The 22,929-nt window shown below is 38.2% G+C and overlaps 1 protein-coding gene across 5 annotated transcripts in view; it reads left to right on the forward strand.

Moving 5' to 3' along the window:
- Nucleotides 1–22,929, forward strand: part of LOC120422518 (probable nuclear hormone receptor HR38) — a 202,302-nt gene that overhangs the window by 173,872 nt on the left and 5,501 nt on the right. For 3 of the 5 annotated variants that reach the window (XM_039585976.2, XM_039586009.2, XM_039585994.2), the window contains exons 2-3: nucleotides 7,474–7,700; nucleotides 18,483–20,565. In XM_039585976.2, coding sequence (XP_039441910.1) covers nucleotides 7,474–7,700; nucleotides 18,483–20,565 — 2,310 coding nt within the window. Of the gene's footprint in view, nucleotides 1–5,547; nucleotides 5,931–7,473; nucleotides 7,701–18,482; nucleotides 20,566–22,929 lie in introns of those variants that run through there. The other 2 variants (XM_039585985.2, XM_039586002.2) reach the window with 2 other exon arrangements.

Genomic DNA, 22,929 nt, shown 5'->3' on the forward strand with positions numbered 1-22,929 from the left:
AAACCCCCTAATATGTTCGAAAAAAAAGAAGCTCCAACGTACAGCGAAAAAAAACAACAACACTTTCTTTACAAGCAACAGCAATTAGCAACTATTTTCGATTTTAAATTTTCTTTTCACCTAGCCAGAGTCAAGCCGGTAACTCTTAGGGAGAAATTGCGAACTAAGTACGCGTTTTTGTTCCCTCAGTCAAACAATTTCTGACCTCGACGATCCGCCACCTCTTCGCCTTGATGTGGTCAAAACTACGATGTTATGATTAATTTATGACTTGTTTCGTGCATGTGTACCACCTTCTCTCGAATGGGGCATATGTGGTGGGTCTGTTTTGGTGCACAGTTTGAAAAAACTATTAAAAATTACATTATTTTGCTTTATTTTCTTGAATCTCAAATTTCATTTCTATCTGTTTTAGCAAATTGTTGGTTAAACGAATATTTTCAGTCAAATGTAAAGTAAAATCAGACAGAAAATGATTCTTAATTAACATATAAAAAATTCACAGTTTTTGCTGTGAACGTGTGCTCGCCACGGTTAATTTCAATAACAATTTAACAAGCTTGTCAACACGCGCAATGTTAACAGTTGTCCGTCGTTGTAGGTTGTGGCTGTTCGCGCACGGAATGTGTAAAATTACCATTTGAATGAGGTTCCACCAGCTTCTGCTTTTCTGGTCAGAGAAGATGGCCACAATCTTAGCAAGGTTCTCTTTAGAGGGTTGGTCCGCTTTTTTTGTCTCTTCTTGGACACTTCAAAGCAAATAATTGCTTTAATTTAACATACCGAAAGCTTTTTTTTTCTTTTTCCATTGAAGCTGAATTCGAAGAATGGTCTGATAATTGGTGATTTTTGTTTGTTGTTGTGTTGAATGTTGACAGGAGAAACCAGGGTTAAAATTAGCTTCGTAGTTTTGGATTGAGAAATCTGTTAAGATTCATAAATCTTAAAAATATTTTTTTTTCCTTTTTTACACCTTCTAAAAAATACGACATATCCCCGAAACTCTCATAAGATCATCTACGAGCAAATGATATTTTCATATTTTCAGTTTTTTGGGGAGCATAATGTCTTGGTTCAACACAAAAAGATTTCAAGAGTATTGAATTCAATATATTTTTTAATTCTGACTTTTTTCATGATGAAATGAAAAAAACTGCACAAATCTCAATAATTTTAAAAACAAAATGCTTTATGTTAAACCACAACACAAGCGATCATCCACCAGCTTTATAGCTCTCAATTTGTCCACTGAAAGACCCCTGAAACCTCCCGACCCATTCACAACCGATGACCGCAGACCGATTGCCGTCGTTCATTCACTGCTCAGTCCCAGGCTAATGATATGGGACCTTAAAAGGCCCCCAAAAGAAAGAAGATGACCACATGCTCACACACACGACGACGACGATTAGATCTGCTACCTCCTCGACCAAGCTCAAGTCTTGCAAAGGGGTCCAAAATGACCCGCGATTTTCTCACATGTTGATCATCATCGTTCGTTTTGAATCAGTTCGAATTAGTTTTTTTTGTGGTCTCTTCTTACGTGTGAGAAACCGTGCTGCGGCGGCTTCTTGGCCCAGGTTCCGGCCCGTAGATGCCGGAGATTAGTGAGGGGGGCCAAAAACTCTGCGAAAAAGCGAAAGTGAAGACGAGCTCGCTGCGACACACACACAATTTGGCGCGAGGTTTTGATCTTTTTTGGACCCCTTTGCGACTTGAATTTCGGAGGGAACTCGATTTATGTAACCCCCTCATATGAGTTTGTGATCGTAGCTGTTGTTTACTAGTTTAGTTTGCTTGTGAGAAGAAGTGTTTTTTTTTTTGTTATGGTGTTTTATGATATCTTTTAAAACATATATTTTTTGCCTTCTGGCCGCGGTTTGTTGTTGATAACGGGCATGATAAATGGGTGCGGAGGCCTTTTTTCAGCAGCAGCAGCAGAGAGGTTGGGAACAACACAACCGGTGTGATGTTATCGGTCAACCTGGGCTTATGAATATTTATGTGTGCGATACTCAAGTGGTCATAACCCCGAAGCCTGGCTTGGTCCACGTGATGGACGGATTGTGCGTTGTTGGGCCCCAGGGTCACCCAATCAACATGATCAGCAGTCCGCTTTGATGGATCGCCGAGAAGGCCCTTGAGGCCGACTGATCCCTCATTCGATTTGGAGCGTCACAACGACGCACTCGACGAATCAGATCGAAGATTTAGAGAATCGGTGCGAGTCACGGAAGATGCTAGAGCCAAAGGATGACATCATCATTTGGACTATAGAGGATCCCACGAATAAACCTATAATTCTTTCAAATCAAATTGCCAAAAAGTGTAAAAAATGAGGCTTTTTGTCCATATCAAAACTAATTTTTTAGATCGTTATCAAGGGGAATTACATGTACTATAAATAAGAATTTAAGTAATAATATAATTTTCAATCTCCAACAAATCTAAATTTTGAATAAAAGGAATGATTTCAGAAGAATAATAAAAAATAATCATTGAATATATTTTATTGAATTTATGATTGATATTTTTATTAATTTCTCTATTTTTCTTCTAAAAAGACTGAAAGGGACTTCAACAAATTTAGGATTTTCCCAATGGATTTTGATGGAAGAATTCCTAAATTTTCAAAATGATTTGAGATTTTCGTGTAAGTTATTATATGCGACCTTGTAAATGCTTTGAAAATAGTAGTTTATGCAACAAGTTGCAAAAAGAGGATTTATTCAGCACGAGTCGTACATTTATCCAACGAGGTTCACCGAGTTGATTAAATACGAAGAGTGCTGAAAAAATCAAGTTTTGCAACGAGTTCCATACAACATTTTTTGCAATTCCGAAAAACACCCATTGAGTGAAATTTTAAGTAAAATTTTCATGTATTTTGTTAATAAATCGTTTAAATAAAAAAAAATGTTGAAAAGTGTTACTTTTTGCAATTCCGTTGTGAAACTACTTACTTTTCCTGTCATTCTTGAACGACGAAATAGCCTACTTATCTGTACCAAAAATAACAGAATCGAATAGCAACACTTTTCAAAATAAATGCTGAAAAGTTCTACTTTTCAGCACTGAAATGGGTGCTGAAAAGTTTCACGACGGAATTGCAAAAATTAAGTTGTTTATAATTATTTGGCTTTTCCATAATTTTAAATAAAATCAGTGTATGATTGTTGTTATGCCCTGTATATTTGTTTTTATGCCCTGGACTACGACTAAACGCAAATTGTTTCAAGCTAATGATATCATTTTACAGTAAGATACACAAAAGAAACAATAAATAGGAGAATTGACAAGGATTTTTTTATCACACACAAATTGCAATTAATTATATATAAATATAAATATAAAAAAATCAATCTATAAAAAAATAATACAAATGAATAACGGTAAGTTCATATAAATATTCAGAACATTAGAACAGCATATCTCAAAACAACAAAAGAAAAAGTTACTAAAAATTAAAGGGTGAGAAAATAAAATAATTTCGTTTTAAATTTAACAGTTTACAATTTGGGTTATATTTGGATGTCCACAAGTTACCACTTTTTAATTCAAGGCAACAAAAATAAAACAAATTGCTAAAACTACTTAATCCCGTTTGAAAAAAGATTTAAATTTAGAGGACTAAAGCAAGTAAGCATTATTCTTGAAATAATTTGTTTCTGGTAAATATGAGTGCAAATTTAAAAAAATAGAAAAAGGTTTATTGTTTGCTCTATCAATATCACTTTCAACACTATTATTAACTATTATTGCTTGACAAAAGACACCAAAAAATGGCCGGGAAAAATTTCATCACTTTAACTAATCTAAAAAAAAGAATTTAAACAACTTAAAAAACAGTAAACAAGATTTAAAAAAAATAACATGAATAATTGGCTCATACTTTATACTTCATACTACTAGCAAAATAGAAATTTTTGTATGTTCACAATATGAGTGTGAAAAAGCTTAACTTTTTCTCATTTCTTTTTTGAGTAGTTCTGATGTCACTTCAGAAGGACAGGAAAAGTCAGTTGTTTCTAAACGGAACTGTGATATTTTTTATTATCTAGATTATTTCTAAATAAATATAGATTAATTAGATATTTTTAAAATAATTGTTTTATTCGTAACTATTAGAATGAATTTAAAAAAAATCAACTTATTTTCATGAATTCAAAATTGGTAGGAAGAGCCAAACTGTTCTAAAAACTTAATATTTAAATCGATTGCAAATAAACTCACTTAAATTTCATTAAAACTTTTGATGTTTTTTTAAAAGACTTTGTTTTGCTCTAGATTTTTTTTAAAAAGCTTTAGGCCGTTGCAAATATTTTTTGAAGTATAAAAATGGAAATTACGAGTCTTGGTTTCAACATTTGGATGAAAAGAAGTGTTTTAAAATGCATTTTACACGCGTCCAGTTGCTTTCCAATTATAGTTTTCAAAATATGCAGGGTTTTTACGGAAATATTTTTTGGCGAAAAAAAAACTTTTTGTGGGAAAATTTTAAATGTTTTTAAAGGAGTTCAAACATGCTTAATATGATTATAAATGCAGGAAAATGCATTTTAACTGGTTTTCAGTTGATTAAACTTCAAATTCTCATGTGAAATTTTAAATTTTTCGAAAAAATATTTGTTTGTCCCCTGATTATTTAGAAAATATCAGTACATTCAGAAATTTATATTGCAATGCTCGATTTTTCAGTATTATTTCATTAAATTATTTGATTATTACAATATTTTATATCTGATAACATTTTCACCATGTTCTGAAAACAAAGAACTTCAATAATTGCTCAAAAATCAGGTGGTAAAAAAAATATTACAAAAATCTTCAAAATTCCAATGGGAATAGACGTGCACTGGAGTCGAGGAACATATATTAAAATTATAATTTGAAAAAAACAGATGGTCTTTAAAAATAAATGATCTTTAACACATTTTTTGTTTCAAAGTACCACGTTTAAAAAAAATCTACAATATAAATTGATTTACAAAATAATTCTATTTTATTAAAAATATTGCAATTATAAACAATCTAAATGCAATTACAGAGTGAAATATTTCCGAAACACTTTCAACAGATGTAAATTGGATACGCAAATTTCCTTTTTCCAATTTCCATTCAGTCTATATAGCTTCCACTACCTAAACCACCTTTCCTTCTGCTGTTTTGTCACGTCTCATAAAGAAATCACCACTCCAAATCACACAGACGTACACACACACTTACTACTCCTCGTTCTAATAATGAACTTGCTAAATATCACTGATTTTACGACCCTCCAAGGATAGTCTCACCCCTCTTCTCACCTTCATCTAGAAGGGCCTCTATTCGAAGCTCGCTCACGATAGTGATCAGGAGAACCATTTATCATCGTCCCTTTGCGATGCGCCCCCTTAACTTTTACATTACCTGCCCGGGGTTCTACCCCCTGAAGTTACGGTCCGTGAAGTGTACATAGCGCGATATGTAAATTATCGCGATACAAAAATAATAGCGCAGGAATCACCCAAGTTGGCAAGCGCGACCGAGCTGATGATCCCGGGCGGCCACTCCCATCGAAATCCCGGGTTCGGCCCCGAAACTGACTTTATTCAAATTGTGTCCGCGAAACACGAGACATCGCGCGTCGCTCGAGGAGGTGGCCATTTTTAAGTGTGATTATGTGCGACGGTGTAATAAAATATTAACAACATTAGAAGACGACCCCGCGGTGGTCATTCGAGGTTTGGTTTGACCGTTGGCGAGATTTATTGGGTATAAATTGGCCGCGAGTGAGCAATTGAAGAGCATCCGAGACATTTGACTTCCAAAGTTTATGCTAAATTATGTTGATTGACCCCGGCAGCTGAATTCATTTGGCCCCGCGGATAAATTTCATTGACGCAGAAATCCATCAAAGTGTCGCCCACAGTGAATTATGATCTATTATGGTACCTTAACGAAAAAAACTAACTTAATCCACCTATGTGGTTGGTGCCTTCCTCACTCTTTTCCAACAATGGGTGATATGTGATATTATGGGTTTGGATACAAATATGGTCTAATTTCGTCAAGTTCCGGAATACAAAAAAACACTCATATCACTCAAGGGCTCATAAGTGGCATCATAAGTGGTCATAGCTTGATACAGGGTTGGCAGATCTTCAATGTTGTGGACTCGTTGGAAAGGTCTCTCGATTACCTTACCAACGTTGGGTCGGATGATGGATCCGGACATCGTTTGCATACATTTAATTGAGATCCGGGTTCAAAAATGTATATAAATATCACTTATGTGATCATAACTCGAGACAGGGTTGCCAGATCATCAATGTTTTAGGCTCGTTGGAAAGGTCTTTCGATTACCTTACCAACGATGGGTCGGATGAAAGATCCGGATATTGTTTACATATATTTGAGTGAGATCCGGCTACAAAAAAAGTACATAAATATCACTTAAGTGGTCAGAACTCGAGACAGGGTTGCCAGATCTTCAATGTTTTAGACTCGTTAGAAATGTCTTTCGATTACCTAACCAACGATGGGTCGGATGATGGATCCGGATATTGTTTACATACATTTAAGTGAGATCCGGCTACAAAAAAAGTACATAAATATCACTTAAGTGATCAGAACTCGAGACAGGGTTGCCAGATCTTCAATGTTTTAGACTCGTTGGAAAGGTCTTTTGATTACCTTACCAATGATGGGTCGGATGATGGATCCGGACATTGTTTACATACATTTAAGTGAGATCCGGCTACAAAAAAGTACATAAATATCACTTAAGTGGTCAGAACTCGAGACAGGGTTGCCAGATCTTCAATGTTTTGGACTCGTTGGAAAGGTCTTTCGATTACCTAACCAACGATGGGTCGGATGATGGATCCGGACATTGTTTACATACATTTAAATGAGATCCGGCTACAAAAAAGTACATAAATATCACTTAAGTGGTTATAACTCGAGACAGGGTTGCCAGATTACCAATGTTTTGAACTCGTTGGAAAGGTCTTTTAATTACCTAACTAACGATGTATAACATGATGATGTTTGGTTCAGTTTACTGCCATTTATTCAACTTCCGAAAATATGCGAAAACACATTTTTATACATAACTTTTGAACTACTTATCGAAACTTCAAACAATTCAATAGCACCGTATGGGACCCTAAACCAAGTCGAATGCGACTGGTTTGGTCAAAATCGGTTCAGCCAGTGCTGAGAAAACTGAGTGACATTATTGGTCACATACACACACACATACCCACACACATACACACACACATACACACAGACATTTGTTCAGTTTTCGATTCTGAGTCGATATGTATACATCAAGGTGGGTTTTCGAGCTTTAAATAAAAAGTTCAATTTTAGAGCAGGATTATAGCCTTACCTCAGTGAGGAAGGCAAAAAACCGGTCCCTCAAATCAACCGCCCATCACTAATCCGCCCAAAAAATAAACCCTTTCTCGTTCGTGTCCCCCACAGGTGCTCCACAACTTCTGTCGCAAGTTGTAAACTCACCACCGCCGTCGACGCCAAGGGTTGCCGGTCCGACGTCGCCACCGGCCTCGAGCCCCGAGAAAGGTCCTGCGACCACCACCAGCCGGCGGAAAGCAGCATCCGGTGAAGCCGCGACCACCGGTTCCACGACCGCCGCCACCACCACCTCTGCTGGCAGTGGCAACACCAGCATGTTACTGCTGCAACCTCAGGTGAGTTTTGAAAACATGTAATATGTGAACCATTATTCTGTGGTTTGGCTAAAAAAGACTGGATTCAGAGCAATGAACTGTTTTGAGTTATTTTTTCATAGCTTTACACTGCATACTTTGAAAAATCAACTTTTGGATGTAATTTAGGACTAAAGCAAACCCAATTTTGATTTAATATTGTCGACCGAGTAATTGAAACCTTCTTGTAAGTTGGGAAAACGATCTAAGCTGTCGTGCAAATTAAACATAAAATGCATACAAGTTGCCAAAAAAAAGCAACGCAACACAGTCCAAATCTGAAATGGGAAAAACGAACGGTTTTGCTTTCTTTACCGAATTCGGTAAATTTTACCGAAACTGAAAACAAACGAATTTGGTAAAATATTACCGAAATACGGTGATAAAGTTCATTATTGTTCATGTTACCGAATTTCGGTACCGTAAAACGGGGTGACTTTGATAGCTGGGGTGATTTTGATAGGTTTGCGCGCAAAATGAAGAGTACAATTAAAATACGTACGGATTGTTTTAGAATCATACTAACCGTGGTAGAGAAGTGTTTAAAGTACGTCAAAAAGAACATTTTATAAAATTTTGAAAAGTTTAAAAAGTTAGTAAGTTAAATGTTGATGAATGTCATTATTTTAAAAATCTCAAAGTGTCATGATTTTCTCAATGAACATGATTTTTAATCGGAAAACGGAATGCATTTAAGGATTCTTTGGACAATTTTCCACTAGGAGAAGGTTAAATAAGTTTGTAAATAATAAATAATATGTGTTTTTGAAACACAGTTTAAAAAAATCTCCAAATTTATAGGCAATTTCAGTTGAACAGATTTCATGTAAAATGTGAAAACTTGTGATTCGTGCTTCGAATTCAGCATAAAATGCAATATAAATCGATAATTTAATAAACAAAACTAGTTTAAACAAAATTCAGGTAAAATTCTGAGTCTGTTCTATCTAAAACCTACCAGAAAAATCAAAATATTGTGCTCTAACATGATTAAAACTGCTGTCCCAATTCGCCCCAGTTGACGGTACCGAATTCGGTAAAAAAAGTCAAAGTGTGTAGGGAATGTTGATGATAGTAGATTCAGTCAACTTTTTCTAAGTCGATATTACAGGAACCATGGTTAGAGGAAGCAATCAGGACATAGAAGTAAGAATTAAGAATTCAAAGATCGTTATTTAGTATTTCATCAGCTTTGCTTCGTAAACTTACTAAATGAAATCATACCCTGCACACTTAGATTATTTTTTAGCTGAATTCGGTAGTTGAAAAATTGTAAAGTATAAATAACCATCTGTCAAAATGAACAAAATTATACCGAATTTCGGTTTAAGATGAACAATAATGAACTTTATAACCGAATTTTGGAATTTTTTTAAACGAATTTGGTAAAAAAATCTAGGTGTGTGAAATAACAATTTTAGTATGAATTTTGCTTCATAATATTTATTTTTAATTTAAAAAATCAGGCCTTTTTAAATATCTTACTGTTTTTCATAGTTCCGTGAAATTTCCAAGAATATTTTTCTTTTAATTTCAAAGGCTTTGTTTAAGATTTTGTTTTTGCTCCTTGATTTAAAAAAAACTTTTGAGAGGAAAGATGAAAACTTTTAAACATCGTTTTATTGAGCAAAAGGACGATGAAAATTCAATCTTTTTTAATTAATTTTGTGACGACAACACTTCAGTTAAATCTTGTTTTTGATTGTGATTCATTTAAATATTAAATAGATAAAATTTAAGTGAATAGCAAACATTGTGGTTAATTTAATTCAAAAAATCGAAAATTATCCAAATAGCGTAGGAAATTTAAGGAGACTTTTTCATTATCTTTAAATTAAATCAAACTGTTTTTGAAGGCTGGTACCCCCCTCCCCCCCCCCCCCATAAAAATCGGCCAGAAAAATGAAAGGGCAAAAAGAAATTTTTTGTCATTGCAAAAAATATGGAAATTTAAGTGCAATCAACTGAAATCAATTTCAAGTGCATTCCCCTGATTTAAGAATCATTTTTAGCATGTTTGGGCTAATTCAACAATCTTTCCCCTCTCGACTTCGACCAGAGTCGAGGGACAAAAGATTTAAAAAATATTTGCATCGCTTTATTAGTCGGTTTTAAATATTTCATTCTAAATCTAATGTTAAGAACAATTTAAAAATTTAAAAATTTAAAATTTATTATATTTGATTGAAATATATAAAGTACTTTCTGTAATTTTGACATTAGATTTTCACGTGTATTTGATATTTTTCACGTTTCGTGAAAATACCGTGAAATTCACTGCTTTGGAATGTTGGTCCTCATGAATATTAATATTTTTGAAGATGAAAAATCACTGAGCCTATTGATAATTTGATAAGAATTCTAACAAAACTATATAAATGGGCCAAAGCCAAAGTCAAAACAAACAGTCCAACCTGCTCGTTCCTCGTAGACATCTTCTGACGTAAAAATGATGGAATATTGTTTAACTTTACAATTTGACCAATTTACGTGGTAATTTATTTTAAGAAAATTGTAATTAAAAAATGCAAGCAACCAAATTTGTCATTTAAATGAAAAGTGGAGAGGTTTGTAGGCATAAAATTATATTCCGAAAAAAAAGCTTTGGAAAGAAATAAAGACAAAAAAAAGTTTTCGTCATAGTAAATCAAATTATGCTAACCAAACAACATTAATATCTAAATATAAATATTAGGGTGTTTCATCCTAACAAAAAAGTTCTCAGAATCAGACAAACCGAGGTTCCCCTAGTAGAGGATACCCATAGGGACTCTCATGCCAAATATCAGCCCATTTGGTTGAGAATTGGCCTGTCCCCAGCGGTTCAAAGTTTACATGTAAATTACTATGGGATTTTTGTGCTTTTCGTTCAATCGATCCTACAGGTCAGGGGACCCCATGGATTCACTCGGAATAAAGACAGGTGTGTAGGGGATGGTCCAATGAACAAATTCCAGAAGGAATTAGGGTTGTCCATTCTATCCCCAAGGTGCGCATTGGATCGACGTCCGGTGTCTCCAGAATCAACGATTCACCCTTGAAATGTACGTATTGTCCTTAGTATGCTATGACGGCTAGCTGAAAATTACGACGCCCCATGTCAGACGGTGAACACGTGGCAGAGCATTCACACAAGTTTTGGCTCAGAAACATACTTTAAAGTAATGAAATTATAATTTTGATGTTCCTGTAACAATTTGAACTATTCCAAATAACGTAACATGATGATTTTGTAATAATCATGCAATCGATGTTTCTCCACGTGTTCACCGTCTGACATGGGGCGTCGTAATTTTCAGCTAGCCGTCATAGCATACTAAGGACAATGCGTACATTTGAAGGGTGAATCGTTGATTCTGGAGACACCGGACGTCGATCCAATGCGCACCTTGGGGACAGAATGGACAACCCTAATTCCTTCTGGAATTTGTTCATTGGACCATCCCCTACACACCTGTCTTTATTCCGAGTGAATCCATGTTGTCCCCAGACCTGTAGGAACGATTGAACGAAAAGCATAAAAATCCCATAGTAATTTACATGTAAACTTTGAACCGCTGGGGACAGGCCAATTCTCAACCAAATGGGCTGATATTTGGCATGAGAGTCCCTATGGGTATCCTCTACTAGGGGAACCTCGGTTTGCCTGATTCTGAGAACTTTTTTGTTAGGATGAAACACCCTAATAAATATTTACCGTCGATGTATAATTGGTTCACTATCAAGTTAACCTTCAGCCATCTTCTCTAAAAATAACTATCAAATCATCTAAAAAAAACTATAAAATTTCGCCTCTGCATCCGTCATGCAAATTTTACCCCTACACATGGCCACTATTTTCACGGTACATCCTTCTGAAGCAAAAAAAAAAATAATAAACCCAAAATTGACTTCGCGAACCAATTTTCCGTATTCCAAATCAACCGGCTGCACCTCTGAACGGTCCGCGAAAAGTCGTAAAATTTTGCCCGCGCGTCCATAAAACGACACTCTCGCCGATGGAAAAAAAAAAGTTCAGCGCGGATTTCGAGCGCTTTCGAGGGCATCATCACCAAACAATTGCGGAAGAAGATGCGATACTGATTATCGTTTCTTTCACCTCTGGTCGGCCACACAAAAAACGAACGAACGCGCCTCGTTTTTCGGGCGAAAGTGTCTTCCCAGTTCTCCGGTGATGTTCCGGTTGTCACCGTGTCGGCAGGGGTGGAAAAGTTGCGAACCATCGTGAAGCAATCGCCATGTGTTTTCTTTTCAGAAAGTAATTTTTAACATGAAAACAATAGATTTAATCAATTTAGAAAAGATGCCAGCAGCCATTGGTATACTCGGCAAAACCATCGCGATGGTTCGCCAACTGCTTCGCGATAGTTAATCTGTTTCCTCGCGATGGTTCGTAAGAATGTAAACATTGCTACACAGAAAAAAAAAGTTGAATTTTGGAATGTTGAAAATTTGGTAGGTTGAATATTACCTCTTTATTTGTGTAATATTACATAAAAAATGTGTAAAAATGTGAACCTGATGAATATTCATCAAAAACTGATGAAAATTCATCATTTTCTGGGGTAAAATTTATCATTTATTTTGCCACAAAATCTGTCACCATTTCCTGATGAATATTACCATCATTTTTTTTTTCTGTGTATGGTTTGTAAGAATGTAACCATTTTAGGACACTACATGATAGTAACGTTCAAGTTCCACATCTGAAATGTTCTGGCAGTACAAATGCCTCGCGATGGTCACTGCAATGCTTCGCGAAGTTTTCCACCCCTGACTCATCACGCTGATGAGGTTAGCAGTGATTGTGCAGTGCGCATGCGAATTCGTTGTCGTCGGCTTAGCCAAATCGTCGATAATCGAAGAAGATCAATTTCCGTGAGTGTGTGTCTTCGTCGCACGGCCCGGCCTAAATTGCGTGGGAGAATGAAGCGAGAAGGTTCCTCCGCCGCCCCTCGTGATCCTCCCGAAATTTGTGAGGGTGAGCCGATTCGGCAGTGTGCGGTTTTATGTTTTATTGATGAAATGGTCGAAAGCTTTGATAAAGTCTTTGTTTGCGCAAAGATCGCCGAGGACGGCGGAAAACATCGCCACGATCTGCGCGCGATGATTGACGTTTACGGTGATGGTGAAGATAAATTTCCCAGTCACGAGTGCTCTCCCGCGTATATGGGAAATGGCGTTTTATTGGTTTTTAAGTGGCGCTCTTTTATGCACGGTTATTTATTGTGACGAAGAGGGTGGGTGACTTCCAGGCTGCAGACGACATCGAGCGAACTGTGCATATATGCTAAAATTGATAAACTCTCACTCGCGTGTGGCATTACGCGGCGATGATAAATCTGCATCTCAACATTGGCGGAATTTGGGATGAGATGATGAGATTATGTGGCGAAGCGAATGGCGGGGACGAGGGCGCGTGCGAGACTTCAAAAGGTTAACCCGAGAAATTGTGTCAAATTTGACGATTGGACACACACACGGCGGTGGCAGCTGGTGAATCAATAGTGCAGTTGTTCCAACCATCAAATACCGTGAGTTCGTTAGCGCGTCCAAAGATGGAAGCAAGATACGGTGAGGGGACGAATGCCATGTGTCTGCAAAGTGTCGAATCCTTCAACCAAAGACTGACCACACACTGGGAATCACTGCATCTTCAGCAGGGGTAGTCAGTTGTGAATCATTATCGATAGATTACCCCCGCGTGATAAAGATAAACAGACAATGAACAGCAGCGCCCAACGGTGTGTCGAAAGACTTTGGGAAGATAAATGGATGGAAAGTGATAACGGATGAACTTGACACCCGTCGGTGAGATTCGGAGAGATATGATCTGTTGCGATGGAGCAATCTTTACCAATTTATTGATTATGACGGTTTGGACACGGATCTTCAAATTTCAGCAGCGCAACATTCATTCGAGAGGAAAAACCCTTAGATTGAATTGAATAGTTCCAAATATGTAAAAGGCTCATCTGCCTTACGTGAACACATAACTTTGTAATGCTTCGTCTGTTGATTTCATAAAACTGATTATCTGATGTTCCCGATTTACAATAAATTTCGCCTAAATCACTCCCGAAGAAAGCTGGTTGCAATTTCCATCTTTCATTAGCCCTTTCATTCAAATTCAAATTGAATAGCACCATCATAAATGCCTTTTTAAATGCATTCAAACGCCGCAGGAGCCAACATCGCACACCAAACGGTATCAAACAAACAAACCCAAACAGAAGAACAATCAACAGTTTCAAATCTCTGGAGCGCAACAATCCGTTTCGCCACGCTTATCGCCCGGTATCGATCTTGAACCGTTCCGTCCCATCCCTCGTAGTCCTTCTTTTCCAAGCAAGCCGAATCACCTGCAACTACCCGGTTCATACCATCTCTCCGGGACACACAGCGCGCGCGATGATACCCCAATCAGCGCACAACAAGCAGGAAAAAAAGCGCAACTGCCAAAGAATACCCCTCGAGAAGGTCGACAATCCCGACGGGGGGTGCCTAGCGATTCGGTACATATGGCAGCAGCGCTCTTCGTTGATGAACTCAACTCTCTGTGCCCGTCGCTTCACTGTCGCTTTCAATCGCCCAATAATAGCGGGTTTCCGGGGCTCCGCGAGCAGGCTAAGAGATTTATGCACTCACTTGCCGCGGTTGGGACGATGGCTCTCCTCCCAATTCGTGCGGAGTGCTTTCCTTGCAGTCTAGGGTGGTTCGTGTTTGGGTGAAGTCTTGAAAAAAAACAGAACTATCAAGAAACATGCTTATTTTTTTGGGGCTTGGTAAAGGCAATGTCCATTAGAGTGATACGAAAAATTGAAAATTTGGATAAAAAACAGTTGGACAAAATTGGACGAGACTTGCAATTTATTCTTTGTCTTTATTTGGGACGTTTCGCTCAAATATATATGTGTGTGTGTGTGTGTGTGTGTGTGTGTGTGTGTGTGTGTGTGTGTGGTCCAATCCAATACCCGCTAACCGGTAGCGAAATTATGGGAAAGTATAATTTGTATCAGACTTTGTATATACCGAATGCTGATACAACTTATCTCAGTCCCGGGTATCAGGTGGTGATAGCCCTCGCGCTGCTTCCAATGACCCATTTCAGAATGGCAGAGATCCTAGCGGCCCAATTCCGAGGTCGTTGGGCATTGTTCGGCCCCGCCTTAACATAGAAGCAAGCACCAGACGGATCCTTGATCTATCTTAAGACTCCCAATCCCTTCAGGCAAATCAGGGATCAGAGCGTATTTAATATGAGAAGAATACAACATGTTTTATAACCTTCAGATGGCCGACTGGTTAGAGTCCCAGACCATCAATCCAAAGGTGTGAGTTCGAATCCCACCTGATTCAAGTTTCGTTTTTGTTCATATTCAATGTTCCAATTCCTGATTCCAAATTTCAAAGGTACCGACCGGGATTTGATCCCTGAACCTTCTGCTTGTGAGGCAGAAGCCGTAACCATTAAGCCACGGAGCCGGTTTTGGGACGTTACGCTCAAATATGACCCCAAAAATGCATACATTAATAAATTTTGACAATTAAATGTATCATTTCTCGCTAACTTCTTTCAAACTTCATATCTCGAGTTTTTTTTTTTTTTTTTTTTTTTTGAAAAGGTCCTATAAACTAATTTTTTTCATATGTTTATAGGACCTATTCAAAAAAAACTCTAGATATCTACGTGGGAAACCCATAGCGCATTAGTTGTTAAGTAAAAGTAATCTAAATTTCTTCATTTTCATAATAATTTAAAAAAAATCTATATTTAAAAAAACCTGTTTAAAAAAATTCAATGTATTTATAAACAATTTTTTTTGAATTGAACTTTTAAAACAAGAAATCCTTTCCATTACATCAGAATATTTTTTAAAGGCAGTTTTCATTAAATTCCGTTTTGTCCATTAACAAATAATAATGGCCTGAATCCTTAGAAAAATTATTTGGAAAAAATACATAAGTCGCTTCAAAATTATATACTGAGCAGTTCTCTACGAAAAGAGCCTTCAAAAACAGCATTTCAAATCACTTAACATTGTTTTCTGAAAACAACACTGTAATCTTGATTTTTTATCTTTATTATTTTCTTTAACATATAAGGGGACATACATTGAAAATAACAGAATAGGCAAAACAATTTTGGCCAAATAAAGATTTTTTGAAAAACTAAAGATTTTTCGAAACAAATCTAAAAAAAGTCTAAAAATATTTTTAATGAAGAATCAAATTTGCAATCAAAAAGTGTTGCAGAATAATTTTTATAAGGAGACCAGTTTTAAGTTTAAAGGTCATTTTTTTTCAAATAAGTCGCAAATTTTTAATTTTTAAGAAAAAGTGTTCATGTCTACTCATTTTTGGAAAAAATCGAAGATCTGAGAAAATTCCCAACATTTTGCTTCTTTGAACTTTGTTGATACGGCCTTGTTTGGTTTCCTTCATTTTCATAAGAATTAAAAAAACATTGAATTTATAAATACAAATTAAACAAATTTAACTTGATTTATAAAAGAAACGTATTGAATTTATATATTTTTTTATCTGGAACTCTTTTCCTTTACTTCAAATTATTTTCGGTGACAGTTTTCATTGAATTCGTTTTGTCCATTAACAAATAATTGTAATAGAAAAATCCATAGGAAACAAAATGAGTCGCAATTTTCTACGAAAAGAGCCTTTTAAAAAAGCCTTTTAAAATCACTAAACATAGATTTTCAATAACAACAATGTAATCTTGATTCTTTTTATTTTTAGTATTTTATTTTAAATATGTTTTCGGAGACATATCTTTGATTTGATGAAAAACTGGAGGATTATTGAAACAAATCTAAAAAAAATCAAATTTGCAATCATAAAGTACTATTATTATAATAGTGAAACTTTTATAAGGAGGCCGTTTGAATTTTATAGCCATTTTAGAGTCACTTCGTTTGAATAAGTCGCAGATTTTCAATTTTTTATAAGAGTGCCCATGTTTGACCATTTTTGAAAATACTTTTTTCGAACAGCTAAGAAAATTCCCTAAATTTTGGTTATTTCAACCTTGTTTAAATGAGATTTTCTCAGTATTGCCTAATTAGCCCTTGTTTTTTGGGAATCTTTGGAACTAATGGCCCGATTTTCAATATCAAAAATTAAAAAAAGGTGAAATTATCTGCTTATTTCGATAACAATAATTTTAAATAAAATATTCAAGAAAAACTTTTTGAAGGGGCTAAACACACATATTTTTTTGATTTTCAAATGTTGTCAATTATGTGCCCATGGCGTCAAAAAATTAAAAAAATATGTACAAAAAAAGTATATTTTAGAATTAAATTCAGTAACAAAAAGTACTTTTAAAAATATCCAAACACTTTCGTACATTTTGTTGAGTAGTTCTCATCCATACCTACAATTTTGCCGAAGATACGTAAGTGATCAAAAAATCCTTCAAGAGATATAGATTTTCGAATATTTGCATATACGTGAAAAATATATAATTTTTGTATGGAAGTCTGCAAAATTTGTATGGAAAATGCTATGGACAAACTGATGCTGCAAAATGGTTTCTAGTGATATACGGAAAGCACTCAAAAAGTGTAAGCAAAATTTAAAAAAAATGAAAAAATGAATGGCTTTAAAAAGAGGAAAATTCAACACTTTTTATTATTTTTAAAGTAGAAAATAAATATCGCTAATGTATTAAAGCATAGTGTTAGAAAGGGCAAAGGAAATTTTATTTTCAAATTTTGAAAAAATCATGTATGTATTTCCAAATCAAACGTTACCATGTTTGCACCACCCTAGCCCGCCCCTCCGCGCAACTCCGCAACTCGGCCCAAACTTTATAAAAATTCCAAACATTAATTAACTAATTATGCTTCACATCATTTCGCATGATCCATCGCATCGCGGAAGAGAGGTCGGTCTGTTGACCTGTGCTTCGCGCACTGACCGGAGATCTGCTCCAGTTGAGGCGGGGGGGCCTTTTTTCGGTCATTTCCTGTGGCGGCCTCACTTGCTCCGGCGAAAGGTTGTTGTGGTGGTGGCGGCGATTCCTAGAAGGTGCGGATCGACCGTGCTGATGTAACCCAAGATGGTCAATGCCTACTATACCATGATGATGCAGGTTGATGTTGGTTGATGGAGGTCGGGGGATGCTGGGCGATGCTGCGATTGAGGTTAAGATGAGTAATCATGTGCACTTACACTTAATCACGAGCGTATGAAGACAAGTTTTTTTTGGGTTACGCGTGATAAAGTGATGTTTGGATGGAATGTACGTAGTTTTTGATTAACTATTGTGACAATTGTCGCTGAATATTGTTGGAACTTTCATCATCAACAAACTTCAATCTTCATTTTTCTTGGCAGCAATAACCCAACCCTCAACCCAACCAATCCACTGCCAAACGAGGCGTATCGCAAAGTTTTCCCCCATTTTCGTTTTCCACCGTGAATAAATAATTCACGCGCCACGGCCCATCAACACAGCGCGCGAACAGCCCGGTCTCTCCTCCCACCCAATTTTCATTAATTTTCCTTCCTTCCGTCCAACGCCGCGCCGCGTCCAATCAACGCCATGACTCTTGATATTATCGGCATGGACGGTACGGTACGCTCGGTTGGCGCCCGGCCAAGCCAGCCCGGCGCCGTCGTCGTCGTTGATTTTCGCTCTAGTTTTTTTCGCGCGTAACATAAGCGCCAAGCCACGCCCCTTTCATTTGGATGGGATTTTAATGAACATTTCACCCTTTTTTTCTCTCTCACCCCTCGCAGGCTACTTCTTTTAGTTCGGTTTCTTCGTTTGATTATTTACTGTCGCAGCAGCAGAACCACCCCGAGCAATCGTACCATCAGCTGGGTTCGTTCGGAAGTCCCAGCAGCAGTCATCTACAGCCTTCACATCCACAACAGCAGCAGCAGCTGAGTCCCGAGCTTCTGCCGACCTCCCAGCAGTTGGACAAGCTCGCGGAGCTGTTTGCACCGCCACCCTCGTCCCAAACCCCGACAGTCGAGTCCGAGTCGTACCTGGACCAGACGCAACATTCCAACAGCTCGAGCGATACCTTGGTGGGCTACGAGGAGAATCCGTCCAGCTTTGGCGGCTCCAGCGATAGCATCCCAGCTGCGTTGCTGAAGGGTGGTTACAAGGAAGAAAGTCTCACCGAGTTGCAGGGTCCGTTTCCTCAGCGATCACAAATCACCGAACCCGATCAGGATCTCCTGTTGGAGACTTCGTCAACAGAGGAGCTTGGATTGCTGACGCTTCGATCGAGCAGTGACCCCGTACTCGCGAGCAGCGCGCGTCATCAACAGCTTATCCAACAACAACCAATCCAACGACCCACGGGACGAGCTCCAGCGACCGATATACCTGGCCCAAGTGGCGCAGCCAGTAACATCAACTCGATCTTACCAAGCTTCCAGGACACGTACCAGATCAAGTTCAACCAGCTGGCAAACTTTGGGCTCAAAATGGACGAGGACTGCTTCAAGATCGCGGCTTCACCACACCACCAAAGCGTCGCATACGGTCACCACGGAGGTTACGGCCCCGCCCATCACGCCGCAGGCATCCACCAGGGTCACTACGAGTTCCCGCCGCAGCCGGCCCAGCCCACGACCCAGTACAGCAACCCCCCACCGACCACGGGAGGGTTCTACTCACCTGCGTACGAACCGCATGCCACGGTAAGTCCTGCCGCCGTCCAGATCCCCAGCAACACCACACTGACCGCTTCCCCCGCTCCACAGAACTACGGTGCTGTAACGCCCCAAGATTCCTACTCCCTGCCACCCTTCCCGACGATCGCCGAGCTGCACGTGTCCACGCCGTATCGACGAGCCTCACTACCACTGCAGCGCTCAGAGTCCACGTCCAGCAGCGAAAGCCCAAAACCACCCCGAGTGGGAATCTACAAGTACTCAGCCCTACCGAGCGCCTCCAGCTCAGCATCCAGCTCACCAGGATACATCAACAACAACAACCCCAACACGGTCAACAACAATGAGGTCGCTGCTGCAGCGGCCGCCGCCGCCGCTGCTTCCGGCGGTTGCATAACTCCAGCTCCACCCCGAGGAACCACCCCCCAGAGCCCCTCCCAACTGTGCGCGGTCTGCGGCGATACGGCAGCCTGTCAGCACTACGGCGTCCGAACCTGCGAGGGCTGCAAAGGCTTCTTCAAGCGAACAGTACAAAAGGGCTCCAAGTACGTCTGTCTGGCGGACAAGGCCTGCCCCGTTGACAAACGACGACGAAACCGGTGTCAGTTCTGCCGCTTCCAAAAGTGTCTCGCCGTCGGCATGGTCAAGGAGGTGGTTCGCACCGACTCGCTCAAAGGACGCCGCGGTCGGCTACCGTCCAAGCCAAAGTCCCCCCAGGAGTCCCCGCCGAGCCCGCCCGTCTCGATGATCACCGCCCTGGTGCGGGCCCACGTCGACACCACTCCCGATCTCGCCAGCCTGGACTACGCCCAGTACCGCGAACCTGGCCAAAACGAACCCATCATCTCGGAGGCGGAAAAGGTCCAGCAGTTCTACAACCTCCTCACCACGTCCGTCGACGTGATCAAGCAGTTCGCCGACAAGCTGCCCGGCTTCAGCGATCTCAGCCCCGACGACCAGGAGCTGCTGTTCCAGTCGGCCTCGCTCGAACTGTTCGTGCTGCGGCTGTCGTACCGGGCGCGCATCGACGACACCAAGATGACCTTCTGCAACGGGGTGGTGCTGCACAAGCTGCAGTGCCAGCGCTCGTTCGGCGACTGGCTGAACGCGATCCTCGAGTTCAGCAAGAGCCTGCACTCGATGGAGATCGACATCTCGGCGTTCGCGTGCCTGTGCGCGCTCACGCTGGTCACAGGTAAGGGTTTGGGCTACGGGACGTGACGCCATTTTGTCAAACTGTCTTTAATAGAGTGTAACAAAAATTACTTTTTGGCGGGCATTCAAGGGTTTGTTCCGGTGGGCATACTAAGCCCAAATCCAAAATATGAGCTTGATTGGACGTAACAGGAGCTGGCGCTCCGCCCTTCAATTTTAAATGGGATTTAACCCGTAAAAAAAGATTTTTTCAAAAATGTCACTTTTTGAGGCATTTTGGCAACCAATGCGTTTACCAAAAACATAACTAGCGTGTAGGCCAGATCCTTGCGCCTCTTTTGGTATATATAACATTGACATTTGGAGCACCCTGGAGCTCGGTACAGGCCTTCAAAGTTTGGCATTTTTTCGAAAAATCGGTCCCGACAAAAAACGGAAAATGAACGGAAAATGCCAAGGGGACCATCAATGCATTTTGCTTTCTTAGTAAAATTTAAAAATAAAAGTTACCTAGCCATTTTTTCAAGTTTCCTTAATTTGTGATTTGAAATTTCACAAAAACATAAAAAAGTTTTTTTTACACTTGATTGTGCATTCTATGACCCCTCGGTCATTTTGGTTTGTTTTCGTTTTTTGACGTTTGTCTGCTTTTTAAATGGGCTACAGCCTAGTTATCGAGCGCCCAGATAAAAAGCAGTCCAGTTATACAACGCTCAGGTACCGAACAACTACTGTAATAACAATTTTAGTGTTTCCGAAAAAAGGGTAGTTTGTAAAAATTTGTGTTTTTTGCAAAAACTCTTGAACATATATTTTTGTAAGTTTTTTTTTATTTATTCTTGCACTTGTTCGTGCTTTAGTCAAAAAAAAATTGTTCCAAAATGGATTATAATGCCACACACAGCTGAAAGGAACTCCAAAACTCTGTTATGAACTGTAACAGAATTATTGTGTCTTGATTATTCACCAATGAAACCGAATTGAATTGAACTTGAATGAATTGAAAATACATTCCAAAAATTCGCTTCGTTTGATACCCATTGTTGCGACAAAAACGCAAGTGTCGCACCCGTAGGACACTGCTGCTCAAGATCGTCGTGTTTTCGTACTATTGTATGTGCTTGCGACTTGTGTCCGTGCTACTGCTCAAAAACAATCAGAAGTAGACGACAGTTTGCAACGAGCGGCAGTGCGGACACCAAAGTCGTAAGTAATTTGTGTTATTGTGAACTATCTGTTGATTACCGACTGCAATAAAATTACAGTTTTGTAGCGATGGAAAATTTGGTGTTTTCATTGAGTTGTTCCGCTCACGAAACCGGTGTCCGCCCTGATCTCCCGACATTCGCAACACCCATACTGCGATTATGGAAATTTTAGTATTTTCGCAAAAAAAATGGTATTTTATGAAAATTTTAAAATTTTACAAAAAAAAATATATTATATTGCATGAAAATTTCAGTATTTTACAGTATTTTATTAAATAAACAAAAATGAATATAAAATTTTTCTTCGTTTGACACCCATATTGCAAATTTTAAAGTTTGAGTATTTTCGCAAAAATACGATTTTCAAAAAAAAAACAAAAAGCATACATTTTTGTAATTCCGCAAAATATACGGTATTTTATGAAAATTTAAGTATTTTACAAAAAAAATATAAATCGAAAATGCACATGAAAATTTTGCTAAATTTTATACCACATTACAAATACATTATAAATTATGAAATTTTAGTAATTTCGTTAAAATACTGTATTTGTGAAAACTTTAGTATTTACAACAAAATACTGTATTTTATGAAAATTTTAGTAATTTTCAGAAAAATAAATAATAAAGCAAAACTGTTCACAATACTTTGCTTCGTTTGGTACCCACATTGCGAATTTTGAAAATTTGTTTAAAAAAAAACAATATTTAATAAATAAATAATAGTATTTAAAAAGTAAGTAGTATTTTCAGGAAAAAACTAAAAAAAAATGTGAAAATGCATGTAAAAATTTTCCCATGATACTTATATTACATATTAAGAAAAGTTGAGTATTTTCGCAAAAAAACTGTTTTTTTTTGTGAAAATTTGTGCATCTCACAAAAAAAATAATAAGCTTCGATTCGTTTGATACCCATATCCAGATTTTTAAGCTAAAATGGTGTTCGAATGGTGAACGCCCGAAATGTCAAAATCACGCAGTGGTACCAACATTACGAAAAAAATGTGCCATGGCATGACAGCCACATTTTTTTTTCTAATGTTGGTGCTACTGCGAGATTTTGACATTTCGGGCGTTCACCATTCGAACGCCATCTTCGCTTAAAAACCTGGATAACAAATTATGAAAATTTGTGTATTTTCGAAAAATATGGTATTTTATGAAAATTTTAGTTTTTTTTATAAAAACAACAAA

The sequence above is a fragment of the Culex pipiens genome, chromosome 2 (assembly GCF_016801865.2).
Source record: "Culex pipiens pallens isolate TS chromosome 2, TS_CPP_V2, whole genome shotgun sequence".
Lineage (NCBI taxonomy): Eukaryota > Metazoa > Arthropoda > Insecta > Diptera > Culicidae > Culex > Culex pipiens.